At 38.6% G+C, this 21,811-nt stretch overlaps 1 protein-coding gene across 1 annotated transcript in view; it reads left to right on the top strand.

Moving 5' to 3' along the window:
• TMEM164 (transmembrane protein 164) overlaps positions 1-19,868 on the top strand; it is a 47,543-nt gene extending 27,675 nt beyond the window's left edge. The window contains exons 5-7 of the mRNA XM_052813761.1: positions 2,981-3,059; positions 12,899-12,999; positions 13,395-19,868. Coding sequence (XP_052669721.1) covers positions 2,981-3,059; positions 12,899-12,999; positions 13,395-13,601 — 387 coding nt within the window. The 3' untranslated portion in view covers positions 13,602-19,868. The remainder of the gene's footprint in view (positions 1-2,980; positions 3,060-12,898; positions 13,000-13,394) is intronic.
• Positions 19,869-21,811: the final 1,943 nt, after the last annotated feature.

Raw genomic sequence — 21,811 nt, 5'->3', positions numbered from 1 at the left:
GTGATTCTGAATCTCTTTTGGGACAAGTGTGGTTGAAGAAATGTACCGTGAACATCATTGGTTTGTTACTAGGGAAATACTGCTCTTCGGAGTGGCTGCTAGGTTTCCATGGTGGCATCTGACAGGAGAGGACAAGTCTCTTGGGGCCTATGAAGAAGGTCCACTTTGGAGATTGTTGGAGTCTGGGTTTAAATACCTGTGGCCTTCACGAGTGCCTATGGTCAAATATTAGTAGAGGGACCAACTCAATATTTTGACTTACTTTGGTCTGTAAGTGTTGCTTTGATTTTTTTTTTTTTTTTAATTTCTCAAACTTTACCACTCGCTGAAGCACTTGCTTGTTTTCACAAAGAGGTTCTTTTAAATCCTAGATTGATGGGTGATCCTTCCTACCTTGTCTTCACTTGCAGTTTCTCTTTGCATTTAAAAGGTACCTACCTATCTGCTATCTGTGAGTGAGTCTTTTATTGATAAAACAATTTATAGACAAGACCTTTAGAGCTAGGTGAGTCAGTTGCCCAGTACAACTTTATAGTTCATCTTTTGTGTTTGTTCTTTTTCTGTTTGTTGTAGCCTAGCTGTACAGCTTGAGTGCTTGGTTGTACAGAAATTCTGCTTTTGCGACTCTATAGCAGGAAATGCACTTGCATAATTAGCCAGGCTTCAGAACAAGCAATCTTTTATAGTGGGAAAAAAAGATGTTTTGTTTTACAAAAAAAAATATTGTCAACACTACTGCAGCAAAACAACAGTTACTCTGTTCTCAGAAGTGTCCCGAGCGTAGTGTTTGTGTAACTGGCCGTCACAACTCTGCGAGTATAGAAGCCCTTATGAAACACAGATACTAAATAGAGAATGCTCCTTGGCAGGAGTGAGTGCCTCACGTTGTGTTGTTTATATCACGAGCTATTGTTTCTGAAGCAAGCCTGTTCCAACTGGGAGAGGTACAGCTTTTTTTCCAGTTAGGAAAACTGCTTTAGCCTCTTTCAAAATAATTTTGATTCCCCTCTGTTTCTCTCAACAAGGGACAGCAGAAAAGGTTCAGATTCAGGAAACCTCACAACTTCTGTGAAGTTCTTGCTTGAGCATACTATTATCTTGCTTGGTTTTATGTTTTGATACAAAATACTTGGAATAAAATAACCCAACAGATTGTATGGAAGATTTTTTTAGCTTAGTCTCCCAAGAGTTGGCCGAACATCTTGAAGGTTGCAATCAGGACACTGAGTGTTCAGCTGGGGGATGCCGGGACTAGCAGAATCCAGCTGTTGGTTTTAGCATCTTTTATATTCAAAATAGGCTATAAGAATTGTTGTTGAATATAAAAGATCACTATATTAATTACCAGCTGTTTATTGACCACTATTTAGGAAGAAAACCAAACTCTGTTTCAACCTTTCTTTACTTCTGTTGATGTAGAATTTTTTGTAATGTTTCTGTTTCAAGTATGACTGAAGTCATACCTCAGTGTCTCAGAAAAATAATAGAAAAGGAAGGCTTTTTTCTTTTTTCCCCTTTTTTCCCTTTTTCCCCTTTTCCCTTCCCCGCTTTTCCCCTTTTCCCTTCCCCGCTTTTCCCCTTTTCCCTTCCCCGCTTTTCCCCTTTTCCCTTCCCCGCTTTTCCCCTTTTCCCTTCCCCGCTTTTCCCCTTTTCCCTTCCCCGCTTTTCCCCTTTTCCCTTCCCCGCTTTTCCCCTTTTCCCTTCCCCGCTTTTCCCCTTTTCCCTTCCCCGCTTTTCCCCTTTTCCCTTCCCCGCTTTTCCCCTTTTCCCTTCCCCGCTTTTCCCCTTTTCCCTTCCCCGCTGACAAGCCACGATGGTAACACTTGCATCTGGATTTGCTTTAGCCTGTAGAATGATAGAATGAGTCTGCTTCTGAACCAAAGCTAATGGCTTTGTGTTATTCCTGTGAGATTTCATACTTGTGTGGTGGTATTGTCCAGTTTTCACTTCTGAGAAATAATGGAAAAGTACGTCTTTTCAGCTTTGTAAGTGAGCTGCAACAAGAAGTTGAATTCTCAATTTTGAGTTTGAATCTTTTCTACTACTGTTCAGTTTTAAATGTGTTGCTTTAGTTTAACAAGTAGATACAGGCAAAGGCATTTACAGATGGGAATAACTTTCAAATACAGTGCATCACCTTTTCTAACTGACAAAGAGCTAGAATTAGTTGGTTCTGGATTAAGGGGCTCAAATTAAACTCAGAGTTGTGGTTCAAGTTATTTTTAGCACAGTATTATTTTAGCACAGTCTGTCTGACTTCTCCTCTAAGAAGTAACATGAATTCAACTAAACACACAAATGACTAATTTTAATTTCCCAAAAGTTGTCAGCAGGTGAGAAATACCTGATTTACTACTCACTGGTAACTTGTTTACATATATCCTTCTGCAGCTTCTCTTAAAAACCTATAAAATATGGGTTATTTTATATTTGGTGAAGCTTAGCAGTTTCACACAAGCATGCAGATTGCTATAAATCAGGTCTTTTGGTTTTTGCACAGGCCTCCTCTGTAATTACTTTTATATATTTATTTATATACTTTTATATATGTAAAATACCTCATTTATAGAGTTCTGTCACTCACAAGGTAGCAATTATCTTTTCTTTCTAAATAGGCTACTGTCATATGGGGTGTGCATAGTTTCTGGTTTGATTGCTTGAGGGTTTTCCATTGTTATTGGTAATTTATGCTAACTAAGAAAGGGAAAAGAGCAGTCTTATGTTATTCCTTTGTGCTTCTGGATAATTTTGAGAATTGTCTACTTGAAGTGCTGCATTGCATTTGTGGCAAGGGGAATGGAATGGGTGCAGTTAGCTGCACCTTCAAAGCACTGACTATTAATGTCACCTCTTTGTTAATACACATCGGTGATAAAATAACTGAACTGAAGGGATTGTCATGGGTTATAAGGAGAATGGTTCCTTGTAACTCAGTTGTTAGTGATGAAAAACATTTACAAATATTTTCCTTATTCCACAGCTTCCATTTGAAATGGAAATTTATTACATCCAGCATGTGATGCTTTATGTTGTGCCCATCTATCTGCTGCGGAAAGGAGGTAGGTTGGCAATTTAGTCTGTACATATTGAATTGGTCCCATGCAATGAAAAAGCTGTGTTTAATGGTTACCACAGGCTTTACTCTTGCTTTTTTTTTGCCCATTTTCTCTATGTTGTTACTTAATAGTTTCTGATGTTATGTTGGAGTTGTAACCTGGGTAACAAAGACTTGTATCAGGCACTGAAATGGGAATAAAAAAAACGGTCTTTTGCCCAAAGGGCTATCAAGAATGTATTATCATAATGTGCACTATCTTCTTGAGTAGCATCTCTGCCATATTGCAACATTCTAAGTTGTTGGTGGGATGTATTTTTAAGACTTTTGCCTTCTTGGATGTCTCTTGAGAAGTACTGCAACTTAAAATGAGCTGAAAAAAAAAATATTATTGTATCCCCAAGTAAATATTAGTCAGCTAGTTAGATAAACTCCTGAAATTCTGAGGCTCTAATGAAATGTAGAGACACATATTAGTGAAATGAACTAGCTTGCTTGTTATCTCTTCTAACAAGATTACTATCTTGCATTCACTTATAATAATTCAGTAAGTCTGGGCATCCCAAATTGTTCCACTGGCCAGTGATTTTTCTAATTGTCGCTCCTTAGAAGGGAATGCAGTATGTATTCACCTGCTGTGATGCTCTGCCCCCCTCTAGCGTTGACACGCCTCCAGCTGCATTTTCTAGCAGAGCTAAATTGTTTCATCCAGGAAATAAAAGATGATGATTTATGGTCCAGATGTTCAGTAGCCTTTAATGAAAACCCCAAGGATGTGATGTCAAGCAATGGGATACAATTTGGCAAATGCTCAGAGCAAGCATAGTCAGCCTCTTCCATTCTGGTGAATCTTTTTTATTTTATACCAGCAGTCACTTAGAACCTTTCACACTTATTTCACTGTGGGTTTGTAACCTTTTTGTTTTTCACTGCTGAGTGAAATGAAATGAAAATGATCCAAAGGAAAAAGTGAAGTATCATACTTCAAAAGATCATAATGCCAAAAGAAATATGCTAGCCACATTTAATTTTAATCCATCTTTGATATCTTAAAATTCTGGCAAATAATGCTAAAGTGCAGTATAGTTGTAGAAGTTACAGGAACTCCTAATCATTGCAGAAGGGGGCTGGGGAGAGAGGGGACAAAGTATAAACAGCCATGTAGTACACTGTAGGCAATGACAAACCAAGCTCTTGTGGTGTCACTAAATCACTTCTTTTGATGGCCTTGAAGTTCCCATATAACATCATTTTAACACATGTATTTCTTTTGCTTTAAAGTTTGGCCTTGGATGTTACTTGATGTGTTCCTCTGATTTTTGGGTGGTTGGTTTGGTTTGGTTTTTTGTTTGTTTTGAAGTAAAGGTTCTCTGGGTTCTTCAGCACTGGTTTTCTGGGGCTGACAGGACTGTATCTGCAGTTTGAAGGGCTTTGTGTTGTACAGTTGTCACCCTAGTGCAGTTTTCTAAATTTTTGGCCTTTATTAATTTACAGGTATTTGCTGCCATCTAATGTTGACATGATAGCAGTGAAATTTCTAAAAGGCTAAATATGTCAGCCGAGACTGCCCTAGGCTGTGTAACTAGTAACTGTTCATGTTCTTATGCAGTTGGCTCCTGATCATCTTACTGACTGTAATACCTTGTTAGCAAAATGCCCATGGACTTTTGTAGTAGTTATGGCTAGTGCCACAGGAGACATAATGTATGATTTTTGATGGAAAAATTACTCAACCTGAAAACTTTTGTTAATATTTTGTCATTTCACTAGCACCTTTGTTTAAAGTACTTTCTGAGTAGATCACATCCTTTATCCTAACTATATCTTGTGAAAATTGCTTTTTCATCACTGATGTTGATTAGCACGCAGCTTTATTTCTGTATTTTAAATAGAAATTTCCATCACTGAATCTATGGGTTATGGTTGGGAGAAGTAATTGAAGGGTAGTAAAATTGGAAAAATGAAAAGGAATGGGTCGTATATGGAAAAATATACTACTTCAGTTTTATTGGGAATCTGCCAATATTACCGATGGCCATAACAGGATCTCAACAGTAGTATTAACATTTCTCAAAGGAAGGTTGAGCAGAACACCTGAAGCAGAGTTGATTTGAGGCTCATTCTATACTGAACTGCATGTCCAAGTTTGCTGACATGCTAATCAAGTATCATACCAGTCATGCACACACATTCAATACTTGTTGATGTGTTTCTTTTTTGAAAGGAAACTGGGTGACAGTAAGCAAGGGCTGTAATCATTTATTTTCTTTCTCTCCCTGCTATTCATTACAGTGGTGAAGACGGGTCATGTTGCACTGGCAGCATCACCTTCATGTCCCCCCCGCCATGTAAGTGTGGGGGCTTTGCTATGCTTAGGATCAAATTGATGAGAGAGATGTTCAGAACTCAGGCTTCAGTGTTGCACAGTGAACTCACTGAAGCTTAAGCATGTATTTCCTCTTGGGGATTAAGACCTCTTTTTCTCTTCCTCTTCCCTCTCCCTCCCCTCTGTACTGAGTGAATATAAATTTCTGTACTTCCCTTTCTAACATATTTTCTTTCTAAGTGCACATACGCATGTATACATAAACATGCATGTCAGGCTAGACAAAAGAAATGTTAATGCACTATAGCTCAGATATTTCTTGGCTGCAGTAAGAGGCTCTCATGCAAAATAGATGTAGTGCAGATACAACAGGCCAGCACAGAAGATTCCTAATTCAAGGTAGTTCTTACATGAAGTATATCTGCAGTTGGCAACATTTTTGCAGAATGAATCTCACCTTGTATCACCTGTGAACCCTGCCAAAAATTATAGTATGCATCTGGGCAGGACACAGCATTCCTGAAATAGCTGGATAGGCTGAACCAGAGCTGTAGGTCAGTTTTCTCTTTTCCTTAGGTGAGACCCTTGCTTCCCTGTCAAAAAAAGTATGAATGTTTTTTGCATCTTCTGGATTGGTTTACTGTTGCATCATCTGAGTGCTAGGATTGGCAAAAGGGAGGTGCAATGAATGAATTGTCAAGGTGAAAGGAAGAAGATGGGAACCACAGCAGTGCAGATTTAGACCATGGAACCAACCCCTTCATTGAAAAACTCCTCAAACCACTTTCATCTACAACTAAGCTGGTCTTCTGAAGCATATGAGTATGCTCAGATAATTATACTTTACACTACTGGGATACAGATTGCTGGTAGAAGGCTTAGGGAGATGGCAGCTGAGGAAGTGTAATGTCTCAACTATTTCAACAGTGCATTAACCTGACCTTCTAAGATCAAGGTATTAGAGACCTTCAGTGGTGGTCAGGACAACTTAGTTTTTCTAACTGTATACTCTTAACATAATGAAAAAAAAATTAGTTTGCCCTGCATCAGCCTTAGAGACTCACAGTTCTGACTGTCGTTGTCCTTAAGCTAGTTTGGTCAGATTTTCTGATGGATTTGACAAGATTAGATGTGCACCTTATTTCAGAGCTTCAGATCATATTGAAATTTAATTAAAATGGAATTGTTATTTCCTGAGTGCTGTGAGCAAATGATAGCATTCCACAACAGTTTGAAATAAGGGTTAATTTGTAGCAGCTCTCTAGCAGAGTTGTTCAGGAGATAATCTTCCTTGTGTTTTGAGATCCCCAGCATTATTGAGTTGACTTAACTTAATGAAGTAGAAAAGGATGTTGATGTTGAGTTTTTTTAGGATTTTGTCACTTTTAGGAGCAATTTGATGTATGAACACCTGTACCTGAACTTACAGGGTATCATGTTTGCTTGATCAGAGGCCTTTGTAATGGTGTCACTGACACGTTAGCCTGCAGGGGGAGATAGTCTCCAGCATCCACTCTGTCCAAATGGCTATGCAGATTCTCAAAATTCACAATTCAAATGCAGGTTGTCCACACTGTGGAGGAAGTAAATTGATTTGGTTGGGTTTTTTTTTTTGTTTTTTGAGCGGGGGGAATCTTCTTTTGGAGCCAAAACTGACACTAATGGCCTTGTAAATTCTGGACAGTCCTGTGGTCTGGCCCCATGTATTTTAAGAGCTGATTCACTGTTGTACAGCTGTGCACAAGTGGACAGACATACACGCCCTAAATAATTAAGTAGTTGAGTTGTTTGTTGGGAGTAGAGTCAGAATTTTCAGCTTATAAGGCAAGTGCTGTGTCTTTATAAGCAATAAAGAAACTGTCTCTCTGACTCAAGTCATAAAGCCCTTTTCTTTTTTGATCTAAGCATCTTCAAGAGTGATATCAGAAGAGATGAAGCTCTATGGCATTGTCAGAAAGTCAGTAGAAGTTGATGGGGTTTTTTGTTTTGTTTTGGTTTTTTTTTACTTTTTTCCCCTCTCATGGAGCATGACTCTGTCACACTTCAGATAGATTGACAGAAGCAGCTCTGTATAGCCAGCTTTCTTAAGGGCACTGCAGCGTTTCTTACCTAATGAGAAGCTGGGCTACATTGTAAGATGTAGAACACAGATACCAAGTACAGACGAAAGGATCATTTTTCCTGTGGCCGTAAACTAGGAAAGCGCAATTAAAGCAATTGCAGATCTGAACTTGTGCTTTCCATTGGCTGTTAGGACTTGCTGGCAAGAGTGAGGGATTACGATATTTAAAGATATTTCTAACTGTTGTACCCTTTCTCAGCCACTTCCCCGCTTTGTGACACTTCCCTGTATTTAGCTGCATCTTTCTTTAGCTTTTAAATGGAGTTATAAAGCAGGCTTTATTATATACCTGAGTAGTAATTCAGGGAAAAAAAAATCACTATATATTTGAATATAGTTACGTAGTCATAAATCTAGTTTATCTCCATCCTCATTGAAATACTTGATAATGCGCAGTACAGCTCTTTCACTGAAAGTCTTAATTACTTGGAGACCTGTCAACTCTTGTGTGTTATTCTCCTACTCTCCTGCTAGCAGCTTCTATGTTGTGATTCCAGCTTTTCTCTACCTCCTGAATCCCATGTATTTGACGTAAATGCTGGTTTCACTGTCCAGCTGTGCCTGTACTATGGCACCTTGAGCAGCAGGGTGGCTGTGGCACTGTTCAGCTGGAGGTGTGTGCCGTTGCTCTGGCTGCAGGCTCATGCTGCAGTCTCTCATGTAGCTTGATGGTTTCAGGATAATCTTATTTGATGATTTAAGAGAGCTGGAGAGGAAGAAGAGGGGACATGTATGTCTTATGTTGTGTGACCCTCTGAGCTTTATGCACTGGGCAGTTACATTTCCTTTGAAACTATGGTGGCCTATTATGAAACACTTAAAACTAAAGAAGGACGTTAATGTGGCATTCTCTGAGTGGGCCCAAGGTCTGTTAAAGACTTCTCTCCCTTACCAGGAGATAGAGAAGTTTAGAAGGATATGTACCAGTATATGGAGGAACTACTACTTTATGAAGGAAGAACTGCTGCTGCTTCTTTATGGAGTATAAAAAATGGTTCCTGAGAGGAGCAGGTAATATAAGACCCCTGTCTGAGCCAATTCTGATGAGACTAGCTGGCATTGAGGGAAATGGAAATCTTCTGGCATAAGGTAGTATTTTGAAATCTACATGTAGATTCAGAACAGCTGTAGGGGAAACTGGATTTCAGGCTCATCCTCTTGAGAACATTTTTCCTGTTTTCCTCTGGAGAGGAAGTTTGGTCTCTGGGCTAGCTCAATAGGCCACACAACTAGAATTAACCCTTTGATCAAGGGAAATAAAATGGAAATGAATTTGCCCTCACATTTTTATAAGCTTGAAAATGAAGGAATTGTAATAGTTGCTCTGAGTTTTGGATTAAGCAGGTCTACCTGTAATTGTGAAGGAGAGTGTGCTGGGCTGGAAAACTGGTAAAGCTCTATCAAATGTAGTGGGAATGAAAGCCAGACATTAATTAGGAAAAAGAGATTATTTTAACACCCTACTAAATTAAAAAATTGTACTATATTTAGGTTCTAATTCAAACAGAGGAGTAGTCTTCTCCTGCATTATGTTTTCACAGAAATACAAAATACTTTCTGTTAAGTTGCATTCAAATTTTTATAAGCCTGTGTTTTGAGAACTTCAAATAAAAGTAATAGTTCATAAGAACACTAGAATTAGCACAAGACACTGCGGGGGGAAGCAGTATAAAAGAAATTGAGTCACTTTGTTGATTTTTAAAGCCATACTTCCATTTCCTAGATGGTAAAATTAACCACTTGGCATGTTCAAGGTCAACAAATTCTTGTTGCAGAAGCAGATGATGAACCGTAGACTCTTCAATCTATATGAAATCTTTTCTATCGATGCTATTGAAATAATGAAGCTTAATTTAAACTGAAATATCCACCGCCGTGCTATTTCAACACAAGAGCAAATATACGGCCTACTTGGATGACCCTGATTTGGAACGGTCTCAACTGTCTGGGGCACGAGCATTTTTGAGAATGAGATTAGTGCCAGACTGGCAGTTGGATTACATTTTCGAAAGTGCTTAACATATAAGAATTGCCTGTGATCCTTAGTGAATAGAGGGTGAAACTCACTGCTACCTATTGAACTTGATTTTCTATGTAAGCAGCAAGTAGCTTTTGCCAAAGCCAACACAGGCCATTCAAACAACCACTCAGCTGGGTCTCAGTTCTCCTGTTTGTATGTTTCTGTTAACAGACTGTACTACAGAAAATAGACCACATGGCTCCGTTAAACAGTCATCTGTTGAATAGCAGGACCGTAGAGTAATAAAATCTGTAGTGATTATTTATTTAATGAGAAATGTACAGAAAATTATCCCAGGTATGAATTTAAAATGAGTTTCCCAAAGCACACTTGGGAATCCAGAGCTCTCTGAAATGTTTTCATGTGGAGGCTGTTGTTTCCTTTTTGTCCCTTGATGTCCAAATAATGTTACTGCTGAAAATCTCACTATTATTTTCAGGATTGCAAACTCTAGCAAGGAGGGATTTTTCTATATAAAGCGAGATCAAAAGTCTGTAGAGGGTGAGAGTTGCTAATACATTTTTTTTGAAGTTTTGCAACAGAGAGAGGATGTAGCAGTATGAAATTCTTTGCTGGAGGGACCCAAACAGCTCACCTAAGTGACTTCTGAAACATGATTCCCTGACTAGATTGAAGCTGGACACGAGAAGCTTGGGTTCAAAGCCAAATTATGCCACTGATCTGTTTTGTCATCTTGTGCAATTTCCTTAGTCTTTTAATGACTGCCTTCTCCCTCCAGTCTTGTTTCATAGCTGGGTTCACTTGTCTATTTTAGTGTTTATATACTACCTGCACTGTAAGTCCCCCAGATATCAAGGTCTCTGGATTCTGGCTTTTCTGAGTGTTTACCTGTTCAGACTACTACCGTCTGTTCTCGGGCTTTGTCGAATACTTCTGAAATAACACAGGCAACTGCCAACCAGGCGAGTTTATGTGAAACCAAATTCGGTATAGTGCTACTCTGCCAGTTCCTGGGAGCTGTTTTAGATAGCTTATTTAAACTTTATTTTGTGTTTTGCATCTAGGTTAAACATGCACCTAAAACTGCAAAGACAACACAAAAAAACCTTTGCAAGTGAAATGATGTTTTCTTTGCTCTACAGCTGAGCAGGGAGCACAAAGAGCTTCTGTATAGCTTGACCAGGTCACTTAAAGTTGGCGCAGCCAAAAATAGAGCCATGGTCTCCTGAACTCTGACACCAAGGCTAGCTGCTGCTTCTCTTGCTCTCTGTAATGAAAAACCATATTCAAGGTGGTATCACGTATCTGATGTTTTCCAGCAGTGGAGTTTAATGAATATCATTGCTATTTAAGTAAAGTTTCCTGTACCATTTTCTAAATAGGATACCAGCTCTTAGATTGTGCTTGCTAAGTACATTCGAAGAATTAGACTGCTGTGAATGTTTTTCCCTTTACCTGTAGAGTACTCCACTTAAAGTTACTCATGTAGAGTTCACTTTTACCTTTGGGTTTTGCTTATAGTTCAGACGCTTCTTCTGACCTTCACCTTCCCACTGGATAAGAAATCTTATTAGCTGCCTTATGCTTTCAGAGTAGCTTCTCTGCTCCAAGTCGCAGCTTGCTTACTGAAACATGGTGTGCCGTTGTATCTCGGGTAATTACATTAATATTGCTGCTCATTAAAGTCAGTGAGCGATATATGGAGTGCATATGTGCTGCTGTCATTCAAGCATACAATCAATTACTTAATCTCTGTTGACTAGCAAGAGAGAAGCTATGTTATTTTGAGTGGACAGTGAATAGATGTACAGGTTTAGACAATAAAGCGTAGGTAACTTTGAAATTGTAACATTCACAAAATTATATCTCAGATTATTTCAGGTAGCTACTGCAAAATCAATCTGAGCTGGCATGATGAGTACAAGCTATGGAAGAAAACTATGCAGAAAAGAATTGTAAAAGGGCAACAGGGACTGAGAAAGCAGTGCTCTAGGGGTTTTAAACCTGAGACAGGATGTACCATTATATGGTGGTGTCGTAAAGCAAGTTAACAGCAGTTATTTGCCTTTATCTACATATGACACCATACATAGGCATACTCATACCAGCTTTAGTCTGGTGAGTTCTGTCATAGCTAGCTACGCATGTGTAGTTAGTTCCCAGTAGCCCTGTACAGTATATGCTGAAGTCTGTAATTACTTCCTGGTAATTACTGAATGTGCTAGCTAGCAAAGGCTAATATGAATACTGCACTCTGTGCTGTAAGCTATCCTTTGAGTACTGGATACACGTTCCAATATTTAATAATATCTAATGGGTCAGAGAGCAGACAAAGGCAGCTAAAAAATGCCAGCGTATTTTTACAATCATCTGAAACTGTACAACTTCTTATAGCAGCTGAGCGGCATGACATGGTGCATCTTTTTTTGTCCCTAGGTTAAGTTATTAAAGTCATAAGGAAAATAGTATTTTTCCCCATATCTTACACTGAAAATTTTATGTGTGCTAGTAAGAGTGTTGAGAACTCTGTAAACTGGTTTTGTTCTCACCATATGATGTTTGAATATTTAATTCCAGAAACAGTCTTGTATCTGAGGGTAATTTTATTAGATCTGATTGCCTTGGTATATTCTAGATCACGTGATACTGTGTTTTGTCAGTAAATTGACAAAACCTAGTTTCAGGAGGAGAGAGAGAGAAAGGTGAACCCAGGAATAATGTGATATCTGCTACTTCATTTGAAGGGAAAAAAAAACTTTATCTGTGATATCTACTGATTATAAAATTGTTTGTAGTGTATATCTGAAAATACCTCCACAGCAGTTTTCATTTAAAAGCACAGTCTGTCATTAATGGATTGACCACTTTATACAGCTTTTCTGTTCCTAGGCATTATTGGTGCAAGTTACTTTTTAATAGTTATTAAACTATTAAAAACTAGGAAATGGTAATTAGGCTATGCTCTAATACAGTGCTGTGCAAGAACTGCCACTACCTAGGTTAGTTCTGTGCATGCTGAAGTCATAGCCCCCATAAGAGGCAGGTGTTTAAGTATAAATAACCTGATTTTTGAAGATTCATTGTATACCATTACTGTATTTCAAAATCATTTGGTACTTCTGTGGTAGAAGGAAAAATGGGGTACAAATCACTGGTGTTGGTGAAAAATAGGCAAGCTTCATGAGGTAACATATTGTACATTTTACTGCTGGACCAGAAGGAGGGAACAAACTGATCAGGATGCTCCAGGTAAGAAGTAAGGCTCTCAAATATTAATTACTATAATGGTATTGAGTAGGTTATCAGCTAAAGCCAGATGCCCTAACATCCACAGAGCAAAAGAGAGGATTATTCATGAGTGTTTGATGGACGCAGCAATTCAGCTGAATACTAATGTATTCCTTTCTTTTCAAGGTATCTACACTCCAGAACCACTCTGCAATTTCTGGTGGGCTCTTTTATCCACGGGGTTTATGTTTGTGTATCATTTTAGCATCTTGCAGATTCTGGGATTGGTAAGTAAATAGAGGTTAATAAATGGATAGTTTGCAAGTACATTCAAAGTAAAAACACTGACTAGTTTTTCAAAGCATCCCAATATATATGGATAAGACTACTTGCATGCAAATTTTTAATTGCATGTTCTAATGGGCATTTGTATCTCATATCTCACAAGCATTGGTAAAATATTTCATAAATTGATTATGTACCTGCATAAATCCATCTATTAAATGCACAACTGAATTTGGACCTGCTTTCCTTCTGAAAGCTGCCCTACTTGTGTTGAACAAAGGAGTGCCACCTAAACATTTTTGATTATTATGGTATTTTCAAAATTACCATTTTAGGTGTCTCAATCGGTGCAACACAAAAATACTGTTAATTTATAAATTTGTTGTCACTTTCTCAGGTTACAGAAGTGAATTTGAACAACATGTTGTGCCCAGCCGTCTCAGATCCTTTTTATGGGCCCTGGTATCGAATCTGGGCATCTGGACATCAGACTGTCATGACCATGACTCATGGGAAACTTGTAATCCTACTGTTTTACAGTGCTGTCCCCATCTTTAAATGTAGCATGGACTTGCTTAGACTCCCAGCTAAGAAAATAGACTGAAATTTCTCCCCACGATGTAGTACATACAGGAAGCAGAGATACCTATACTGGAAAACAAAGAGGAGGGATGAGATGACAATGTGTGTATACTTCTCCCCACAGTTTATTGCCTCAAAAACACCTCTATAATCAAGTGAGGTTTTTTTTAACTGCTGTTTCTCACTGCCTATTGCCAATGGCAAAATTAGTGGCCTTATTCTGGAAAAGGTTCATGTTTTATACATTTTGTGTAGATTACAGTAGAATCTTGCTAAGCTACCGTTTAAAATTAGGCCAGGATCTGTCCACATTCCAGCAAAGAGAGTGGCAATGCTACCTCGTTTTGACTTATTTTCCATTAAATAGAAGTACGCTTATATCATAGGATAGGAAATAAAGCTGAATTACAACACTCCAGTGATGTGAACAGAACACACGTTGAAGTGCATCATCCTGGCTTAACTCTTAGCACTTGAATGCTGCAAAATGGTCACAGTGAAACGATGTACACTTAATCTCCCAGTTGTAAGTGCAAAACAGTGAGGTTCTACTGTATTTTCTTTAAGCTGGTTGAAAATGTTGGGGAACAATAACTCAGTAAAAAAAAAAAATTTTTTTTTTTAATCGACTACTTGATTTCTAAGCTGCTGTGGATAAATATCTATCTGGCTAAGTCTCATCAGATCTTGATGCTTTGGTTATGCTTTTATTTGAGTGAGTGGAAAAACACCATGTTGAAATAATTTCAAAAGACCATGTTATGTATAAGCTATGATAACGTATTTCATCCACTGTTCTGACCTGACTTTGAACAAAAATGGTTTTTTCACTTAGCTTAGATTGATTGGAGAGGGAGTGGAGATACAATGTCCAATGTAAACATCAGTTTTCCTTTTTTACTTACTAGATTTTGAAACATTCCTCCTCTGTGTTCTACACTGATCTTCACTCAGTAGAGTGGTTAGTGAAGAAACAAAATGAAACTGTGTTCTCTCTCTACAGCTCTAATACGTTCTGTATACTGATTTTAAAATACAGATATAAAAAGTCAAATCAGTGCAGGCCTCTACTGAGCAGAAAGTGTTCCAGTTTACTAGTATGACTAAATCTTCCTGTCAACATGTCTTTTGGACAACAGGATGTAGATAGGCAGAATGATAAATAGTAAACTGTGTATACTGTTCAAATTTTCCAAGGCTAGAGGAGAAACTGGTGGGCAGAATGATGGGAAATCTTGAGTGTGTTCCTCCAGGTAGTTAGCTGTGAGTCTATTCTGCAGACTGTTGTCTTTCAGGGCTGTAGGAATTTTGCTGTACAAAAGTTTTTTGCAATTTATAGATTCATTGTGTTGTCAAAGCTGTGACTTGTAAGATAAAACAAAACCATACCTCCTCCAGCTGGATCACCTGAAGATATGTTCTGAAGTTAAGGTACAGTCATTTATACCTCAAGAAGGCAAAGTAAGAATGAGAAGTGGTTGACTTTTTTTTTTTTTTTTCCTTAAAAAAGAAAAATTTTCATTGGAGAGGGAACCAATGGCTACTTGGAATATTTTTTTTATTCCATATAATTAAAAAAAAGTACACCTCAATCCAAAATATAGTCCCACATTCTAATTTACACACTGGTTTCTGGCTTTCTTCCATGCCTTGCTGTGTATATATATACATAATAAATATACTGTACTCTCACAACTTGAGAACATGTGACATATACCTAAACTATCCATCAAACATGTATAGCTAGTCTTCGTTATACAGACTGTACGGCTCCTTGTGTTTTTAATCAGAATTCAGCTTGAGAAAGCTAAGCACCTGGTAATAAGAACTGCCAGCATACGGAGTTAACTGTCAGTTGTTGATCCTCCAAATGTCTAAGTACATAATGAATTTCATCAAGTAGTCTCACTGCTGCCTCAGTAAAGCTGGGCATATGTTACTTAAGTATTTGTGGAGTGGGGCCTAAAGAATGAAGGCGTTGGTACTGAAGGCCTGAATCTGTCTGTGGAAGACCACTTAATTAGCTGCTGAAGTGATAGAAATTCTTGCTATTTATTTCAGCAGATTCAGTATTTCATGGTGAAATACAGGATGCTGCTGGGAGATGCTAAGATGCAGTGCTGGATGTTATAGTGTGCCCCCTATTAATATACTTCATCTCCTATGAATAGCTGAATGAAATCTACAGTGATTCTTCCCTCCCCATAGTTACTGTCAAGTGTATCATGGTTTACTTATTTACTTAAGAATTTGGCAAAATGCCTTATGTTGAATTCAGTCCTGTTTAGAAGGAATGTTTGATATTACAATAGAATTATTTTAGCCAAATTTTGCAAATACTATTTCACATTATTGTTTGCTTAACTTCACTGATGTTTTGTTTTTTTAAGAATCTTTCCTGTTTCTTTTTCTTCAGAATATTGTAGCTACTGGGAAAATTTCTGAGTTACGTGAAAGTAGCAGGCTTTTTTTTTTTTTTTTTTTAACTACAACATTTCCTATCTATAGTCATATGCTTCAGGGCATTCTAAACAAGTATAAAACAGCTGCTATTTGCCACCATTGACTGCCTCTGGTCAATTAAGACTGCAGGAGCATTTAAATAAGCTCAGGTGTCTCAGTGCAGGCTGTTTGCTTGGAATGCAAAGTTTGTGAGCTCTTCTGACTGACTTAAAATTCAGTAGCAGGAATGGCAATGTTAAATATAGCTACCTGAGGGAAGTCCCTGGGGCAATTTGGATGAAAGCATTCTTGGTGTAGTCGTACCACTTGTACCATTCACTTTGATAGCAGAGCCACTCTAAGTGATTGCTTCTGCCTTCCCTCCCACCCTGTACCACAGAAGTCTGTTTCTGTCACTGTGCTGTGACTCATGCTTTTTCTCTGTTATGCTGGTCCAGTTGTTTTGAGTCATGGTAGAAATTTCAGGCATAATTTCAGAACATTGGAGTATGCTGACAGAACTGCTCATCAAAACCAATGGGACACTTATATTCCCCTTCCAAACCTTACCTGTGCAGGTTCTGGAGCTTGTTGAATTCTTCTGTACCAATTTAAGTTGCTAAAATGGCTAACTGAAGAACGAAATTCGGCAAAAAAGCAGAGAGGTAAACCAACTACTACACCCAGTAAGGATTTTAGAGGTATTGGAGCTGCTGTAAAAGAGTTGAATGGTGCAATTGGAGTCAGGTGGGAGGGCAGGCAGTGGAACCTTCTTCACCTTTTGTTTGATGGTAAGCTGTTGCTTCTTCGCTTGTTGTACAGTATCAGTGAAGCTGGCTGAGATAGGACAGAATCATTTAGGTTGGAAAAGATCCTTAAGATGATGGAGTCCAACCATAAACCTAACACTGCCAAGTCCATCACTAAACCACATCCCTAAGCACCACGTCTACATGTCTTTTAAATACCTCCAGGGGTGGTGACTCCACCGCTTCCTGGGCAGCCTGTCCCAGTGCTTGGCAACCCTTTCGGTGAAGAAATTTTTCCTAATACTGAATCTAAACCTCCCCTGGCGCAACTTGAGTCCATTTCCTCTTGTCCTGTCGCTTGTTACTTGGGAGAAGAGACTGACATCTACCTCATTACAACCTCCTTTCAGGTAGTTGTAGAGAGTGATAAGGGCTCCCCTCAGCCTCCTTTTCTCCAGACTAAACCACCCCAGTTCCTTCAGCCGTTCCTCGTACGACTTGTGCTCTAGACCCTTCACCAGATTCGTTGCCCTTCTCTGGACACGCTCGCTCCAGCAGCTCAATGTCTTTCTTGTAGTGAGGGGCCCCAAAGTTAAATTATCCCCTCCCTCCCCTTGCCCCTTTTTGAAGGCTTTTAAAATGTACTATTTCATTTTGGTGTATGGTATGGCACCACAAGAAACAGTATCAGCATAGCTGAGACACAAGCTTCACAGAAGGTGAAGAACAGGTCAGAGTGGGAGCAGAAGGGGAATGGACTTCTGAAGCTAATGTCATTGAACTTCCCGTCCTTTATTCCTCAGCTGTCTCTGGTATCTGTTTGAAATACGCATCAGACAGAGCTTGTTCAATGTGCAGGATATTGGTCTGACTGGGTAAGACAAATACTTAATCTCCATAGGAGTTCTTTATTCTCTGCCCTGGCAGAGGCCAGTTTTCTTTTCCCTGATTGGTTTGTTTCATAGGCAGTTATGCTATATGGATGACTTCTTTGGTTGCTTTTATACTTATTTATGCTGGAAATTAAAGAACAAAACTATACTGCTATTCTTGAAAGCTAATTGACATTCTCTCCTGTGGTATTATGCACATGATCTATGTCAAGATAACTTGAAGCTGTTGCCCAGTACCTGGTGATGAATTTTTACATTGCAGCAGTGCAATGTACAAATGAAAGGGTAGTCCGAGTCCTCCCTGGTCAAATGTTCCTAAATCTTTTGTCACAGTACTAAGAGTTATGAAAACATTAGCAATATCTATGGGGCAGAGCAGGAGGGGAACCAGATAGCCAGACAGACTATTCCTTTCAGCAGCAGCTTAAGCTGACTGTAAAATCTCACCCTGAAGTGGACTGATTTGCTGTCCACTAGCAAGCCAGGCACAATACCAGAAAAAATTCTTGTGCAGTGCCAATGTTTAGACTTCATGGAGAAGTTGGTATGTATTACGGTGTCTGACCAGAGCCTTCTACTCTCCTAATTTCTAGTACTGTAGGCACTTCAAACAAAATAAACAAGGAGAAATGAAATTGATTGCTCTTACTGCCAGGGAATGACTGTCTAAATTTACCTCCCAATGTACACATAAATGAAGCATTAGTAACTACAATAAACTTGTTTATTGATCGGTTTGTTTATGCAGCCTCAGAGTAAGTAGCCCTCTAAAGCAGAAAAGCGAGCTAGTAGAATTTCTACACCCACCACAACATCTGGCAATTCAGCCTGTGAATATTGAGATTATTGTGCCAAGGCTTTAGCTGTCCAGGATACATGCAGTGCTATTTTTCAAGGATTCAGACACTGTACGCAGTGTTTGAGCTGTATCTATTTGTTTAACTTCCTCCTATTTAAGCACCAAAGAAGAATTTGCATCTTGTTTCTTTTGAAGGGTGAAAATTAACAGCTCTTGACCATACTTGTATAAATCAATGAAAAGCCACAGTCTATGAACACACCGCTCTACTTGGTTTCGGTTCAGCTTCTTAGGGCTTGACAAATGCTGCTTATAAGCAAGGAAGTCAGTCCATTTGCATACCTTAAGATTATAGAGTACCTCATTGTAGATTTATCCATCTGTTTCTGGTCACAATCAGGGTTTTGATATTTCTGTATATTTGATATCATTTTGTAAAGCCCAGTTTAGTTTTTCTTTCAGGAATGGCTATTTGCAACTGTTAAATTACTGTACTTTTATGTCCTAAGTCTTGCATCTAAACACCACAGGCATTTGCTTTCTATGCATCTATAGCTAATGGAAAATATAGACGTGCTGTTTTTCCTCACTGTTGCAATTGTTTCACTAGAGGTGGATTCCTAGCAATTAAATTAGTCCTAATAGTTAACAAAGCTCTGAAAAAGCCAAAAACTAGGAAGAGGGCATGTCAGCCCTGTTAGGAGGCGAAAGGTTTCTGCAGGCAGACAGGTCAACTTTGATGTTTTCATTTTTACAGTGACAAGACTCATAACAAATCTGTTGATTTTTGTGATCTCGTACTCAAAAGTGATATTGCTGTAAATCTGTCTTGCAGCTTTTAGAGTAACTTAGTCAAAGCCAAGCTGTTTTTTTTAAATGATTTTATTTTTTCTTCAGGGTCAATTTTGTACTTTTCTAAAATTATTTCTGCATTTACTGAGTCATTATCTCAATGCTGCAGAGGACGCAGCAGGCAGAACAGCGAGCGTACCCACACCACTCTTGCCAACCAGACTGTGCCAGGGAGCTGGAGTTGCTCAGGCACTGGTCTGAAGCACACAGCAGTCTTTGGAAACGTGCAGCTCCAGTTCCCCTACCCTCTAGTTCAACCATGGCATTATCCAGGCACAGAATGGTACGGCAAGGGCAAGGATGGATGTGGAGAGGCTCAACTGCCACATATGCTGTTAGTTCTGAATAATTTGTAAGAGTGTTATGAATTTTGTAAACTTTTTAATGTGCTAAAACTTGGTTATGAGGTAACATTTACAAATAAGGGGTAATTTGTGTACTTGTTTTTGTATTTTGGTCTGATGTTCTTTTTTGTTGTTGTGCCCTAAGTCCAGATCACTGGGCAAATAGTTGTTAAACCTTTGAATTAAAATAAATAAATGCATTTTAATGGATACTGTACAGTTTTGTTATCATTCTAATTGTGCCAGGCACTGAGTTTGTCTTGCTTAAGACTTTTTAAAACCAGATAGGAAAACCAAAATTGCCTTTCCACTTCAATTTGTAATATTAACAGTTAGAGTCACAGAAGGACTTTAATTGATAGCTAATCATCAAATCGGATAAGAATATAGATTCTCCTGTCAAGCAGTCTAGACTGCTAGATGTAGTCCACTTTGCACATAGCAGTTTCTGTAAGTGAGAACAATGATTACCGGGATTTCTGGAAGTTTTAAGCATTTAAGTACAACCTGTGCCTGTGATCTGTCAATCAACATGAGCCAAGCCTGAGTTTACTAGTAGACCTCGCTGTAGGACAACATAAATCCTTTAATCACTGTTTAAATATTCCCTGTCCATGTCTTTCAGGTAAAGAGCTCAGGAAACAGCATTATAGTATTATGATGCTTTCTCTATGCTGCTTCTGCTGTTCTTGCCATGACTTCGGCAGGTGTCTTTTATTTCCTGTTCTATGTCACTTTAGTAGAAGATCATAGAACATGTACAGAGGTTTTCAGCTCAAAACTTTGTTCAGAAAGCTACTGTAATTAAGGTACTCAATCTTACACCACAGGTGATGGCAAAGTAGTTTTAATGCACTTCAGAATCTGGCTGTAATTAAAAATACATTTAAATAGACTGCAGTAATGTTGTGAACCAGTACATCTCAGACAAGCAGGTATTTATTTCATTGTGTAAGTTTCCTGGCAAATACTGTTCCTGCAAAAAGAACATACTGGATCTGCCCACCTGTATTATTATATATGTTATAGAAGTTTTAAGTTTTCATGCAGCTGAGGAACAGAACCAATTCTCCAGCTTAATTTCTCTTGAACAGACTAAAGACCGATACAACAGCTTAAAAGTAGAAATCTAGTACGAAGTGCTTTATGGAAACCTGAGATGAATTTGCAAGCAATTTCCTCTTTCAGGCATTGCTAATTATCCTCTGCATCTCTCTATAACCCTAATTGTGAAGTCAGCCTTTCATTGTTTAATACCAATAAGCAAGTTTCCACCTCTGAAACATCTTAGTACTATTTTGCTAGTTTGATTTTTATGGTGTGATAACTACATAGCTAGCTAAAATAGCAAAAAGAGTGGGAAACTTTTGGTAGGCAGTTTTAACTAGCTATACATCTCAATGGACTGTGAGTTTTAGGTAGGTTTTACCCAATTCAGACTAATGATACCAAATCTGTGAGGTACTAAAACAATGGAAGCTATTTACTGAGGCAGGTTTTCCCTTCAGAGGTTTGGTTTTTTTTTTTTTTTAAATCTTCTAAATCAAGCCTTCAAAGCAAGTAGAGTAATGGCTGCATCAATCTTCAACTTGTAAAGGTTACATGGATTTTATTGGTTTGTTTTCAAAGACTCTGCACCTACAGACAGGAGATCTATTAATATTGAATTAGTCAAAGGCAAACAAAACCACTTCTAAAATCAGATCTGAATTCCAGGGAGATGTTAGAAATTTCTTGCTTTGTCTCAGGAGTTACCCTACAGAGGAAATAAATAATACAATCCCTTTAACTCAGACTCGGTAACAAAAAGTCTCTCGGTGCACTAAGAATGTGGCTCAGGGAGCAAAATTCTCCAAGTCAGTTTTACCTGTCTGGGTACTTTGTTTTGTCATCAGCTGGATTGCGGGTTTGTGGCTTCACAGAACACGCTCCTTCCCTTCTCAAATACAAGATCTCTTTGATATCAGCACAGCTATCCATGCCAACGCAGAGGGTTGCCGAGGCTTCCTCACCCACTGACCAACACCCCAGGAAGCTCTGCTACCAAGCCCGAGTTACTACGGGGACACTGAAAACTGCTCTTAATGAAGTAAAGGTTCTGGTGTGCTGTTCTCTTTGGATCTGCTCAAGTAAAACAATTTAAAAATGGCCCC

This window comes from Harpia harpyja, chromosome 18 (assembly GCF_026419915.1).
Source record: "Harpia harpyja isolate bHarHar1 chromosome 18, bHarHar1 primary haplotype, whole genome shotgun sequence".
In the NCBI taxonomy this organism is placed as follows: Eukaryota; Metazoa; Chordata; class Aves; order Accipitriformes; family Accipitridae; genus Harpia; species Harpia harpyja.
Note: the sequence above shows the minus strand (reverse complement) of the source record. Positions and strands in the feature narration are given on the sequence as shown.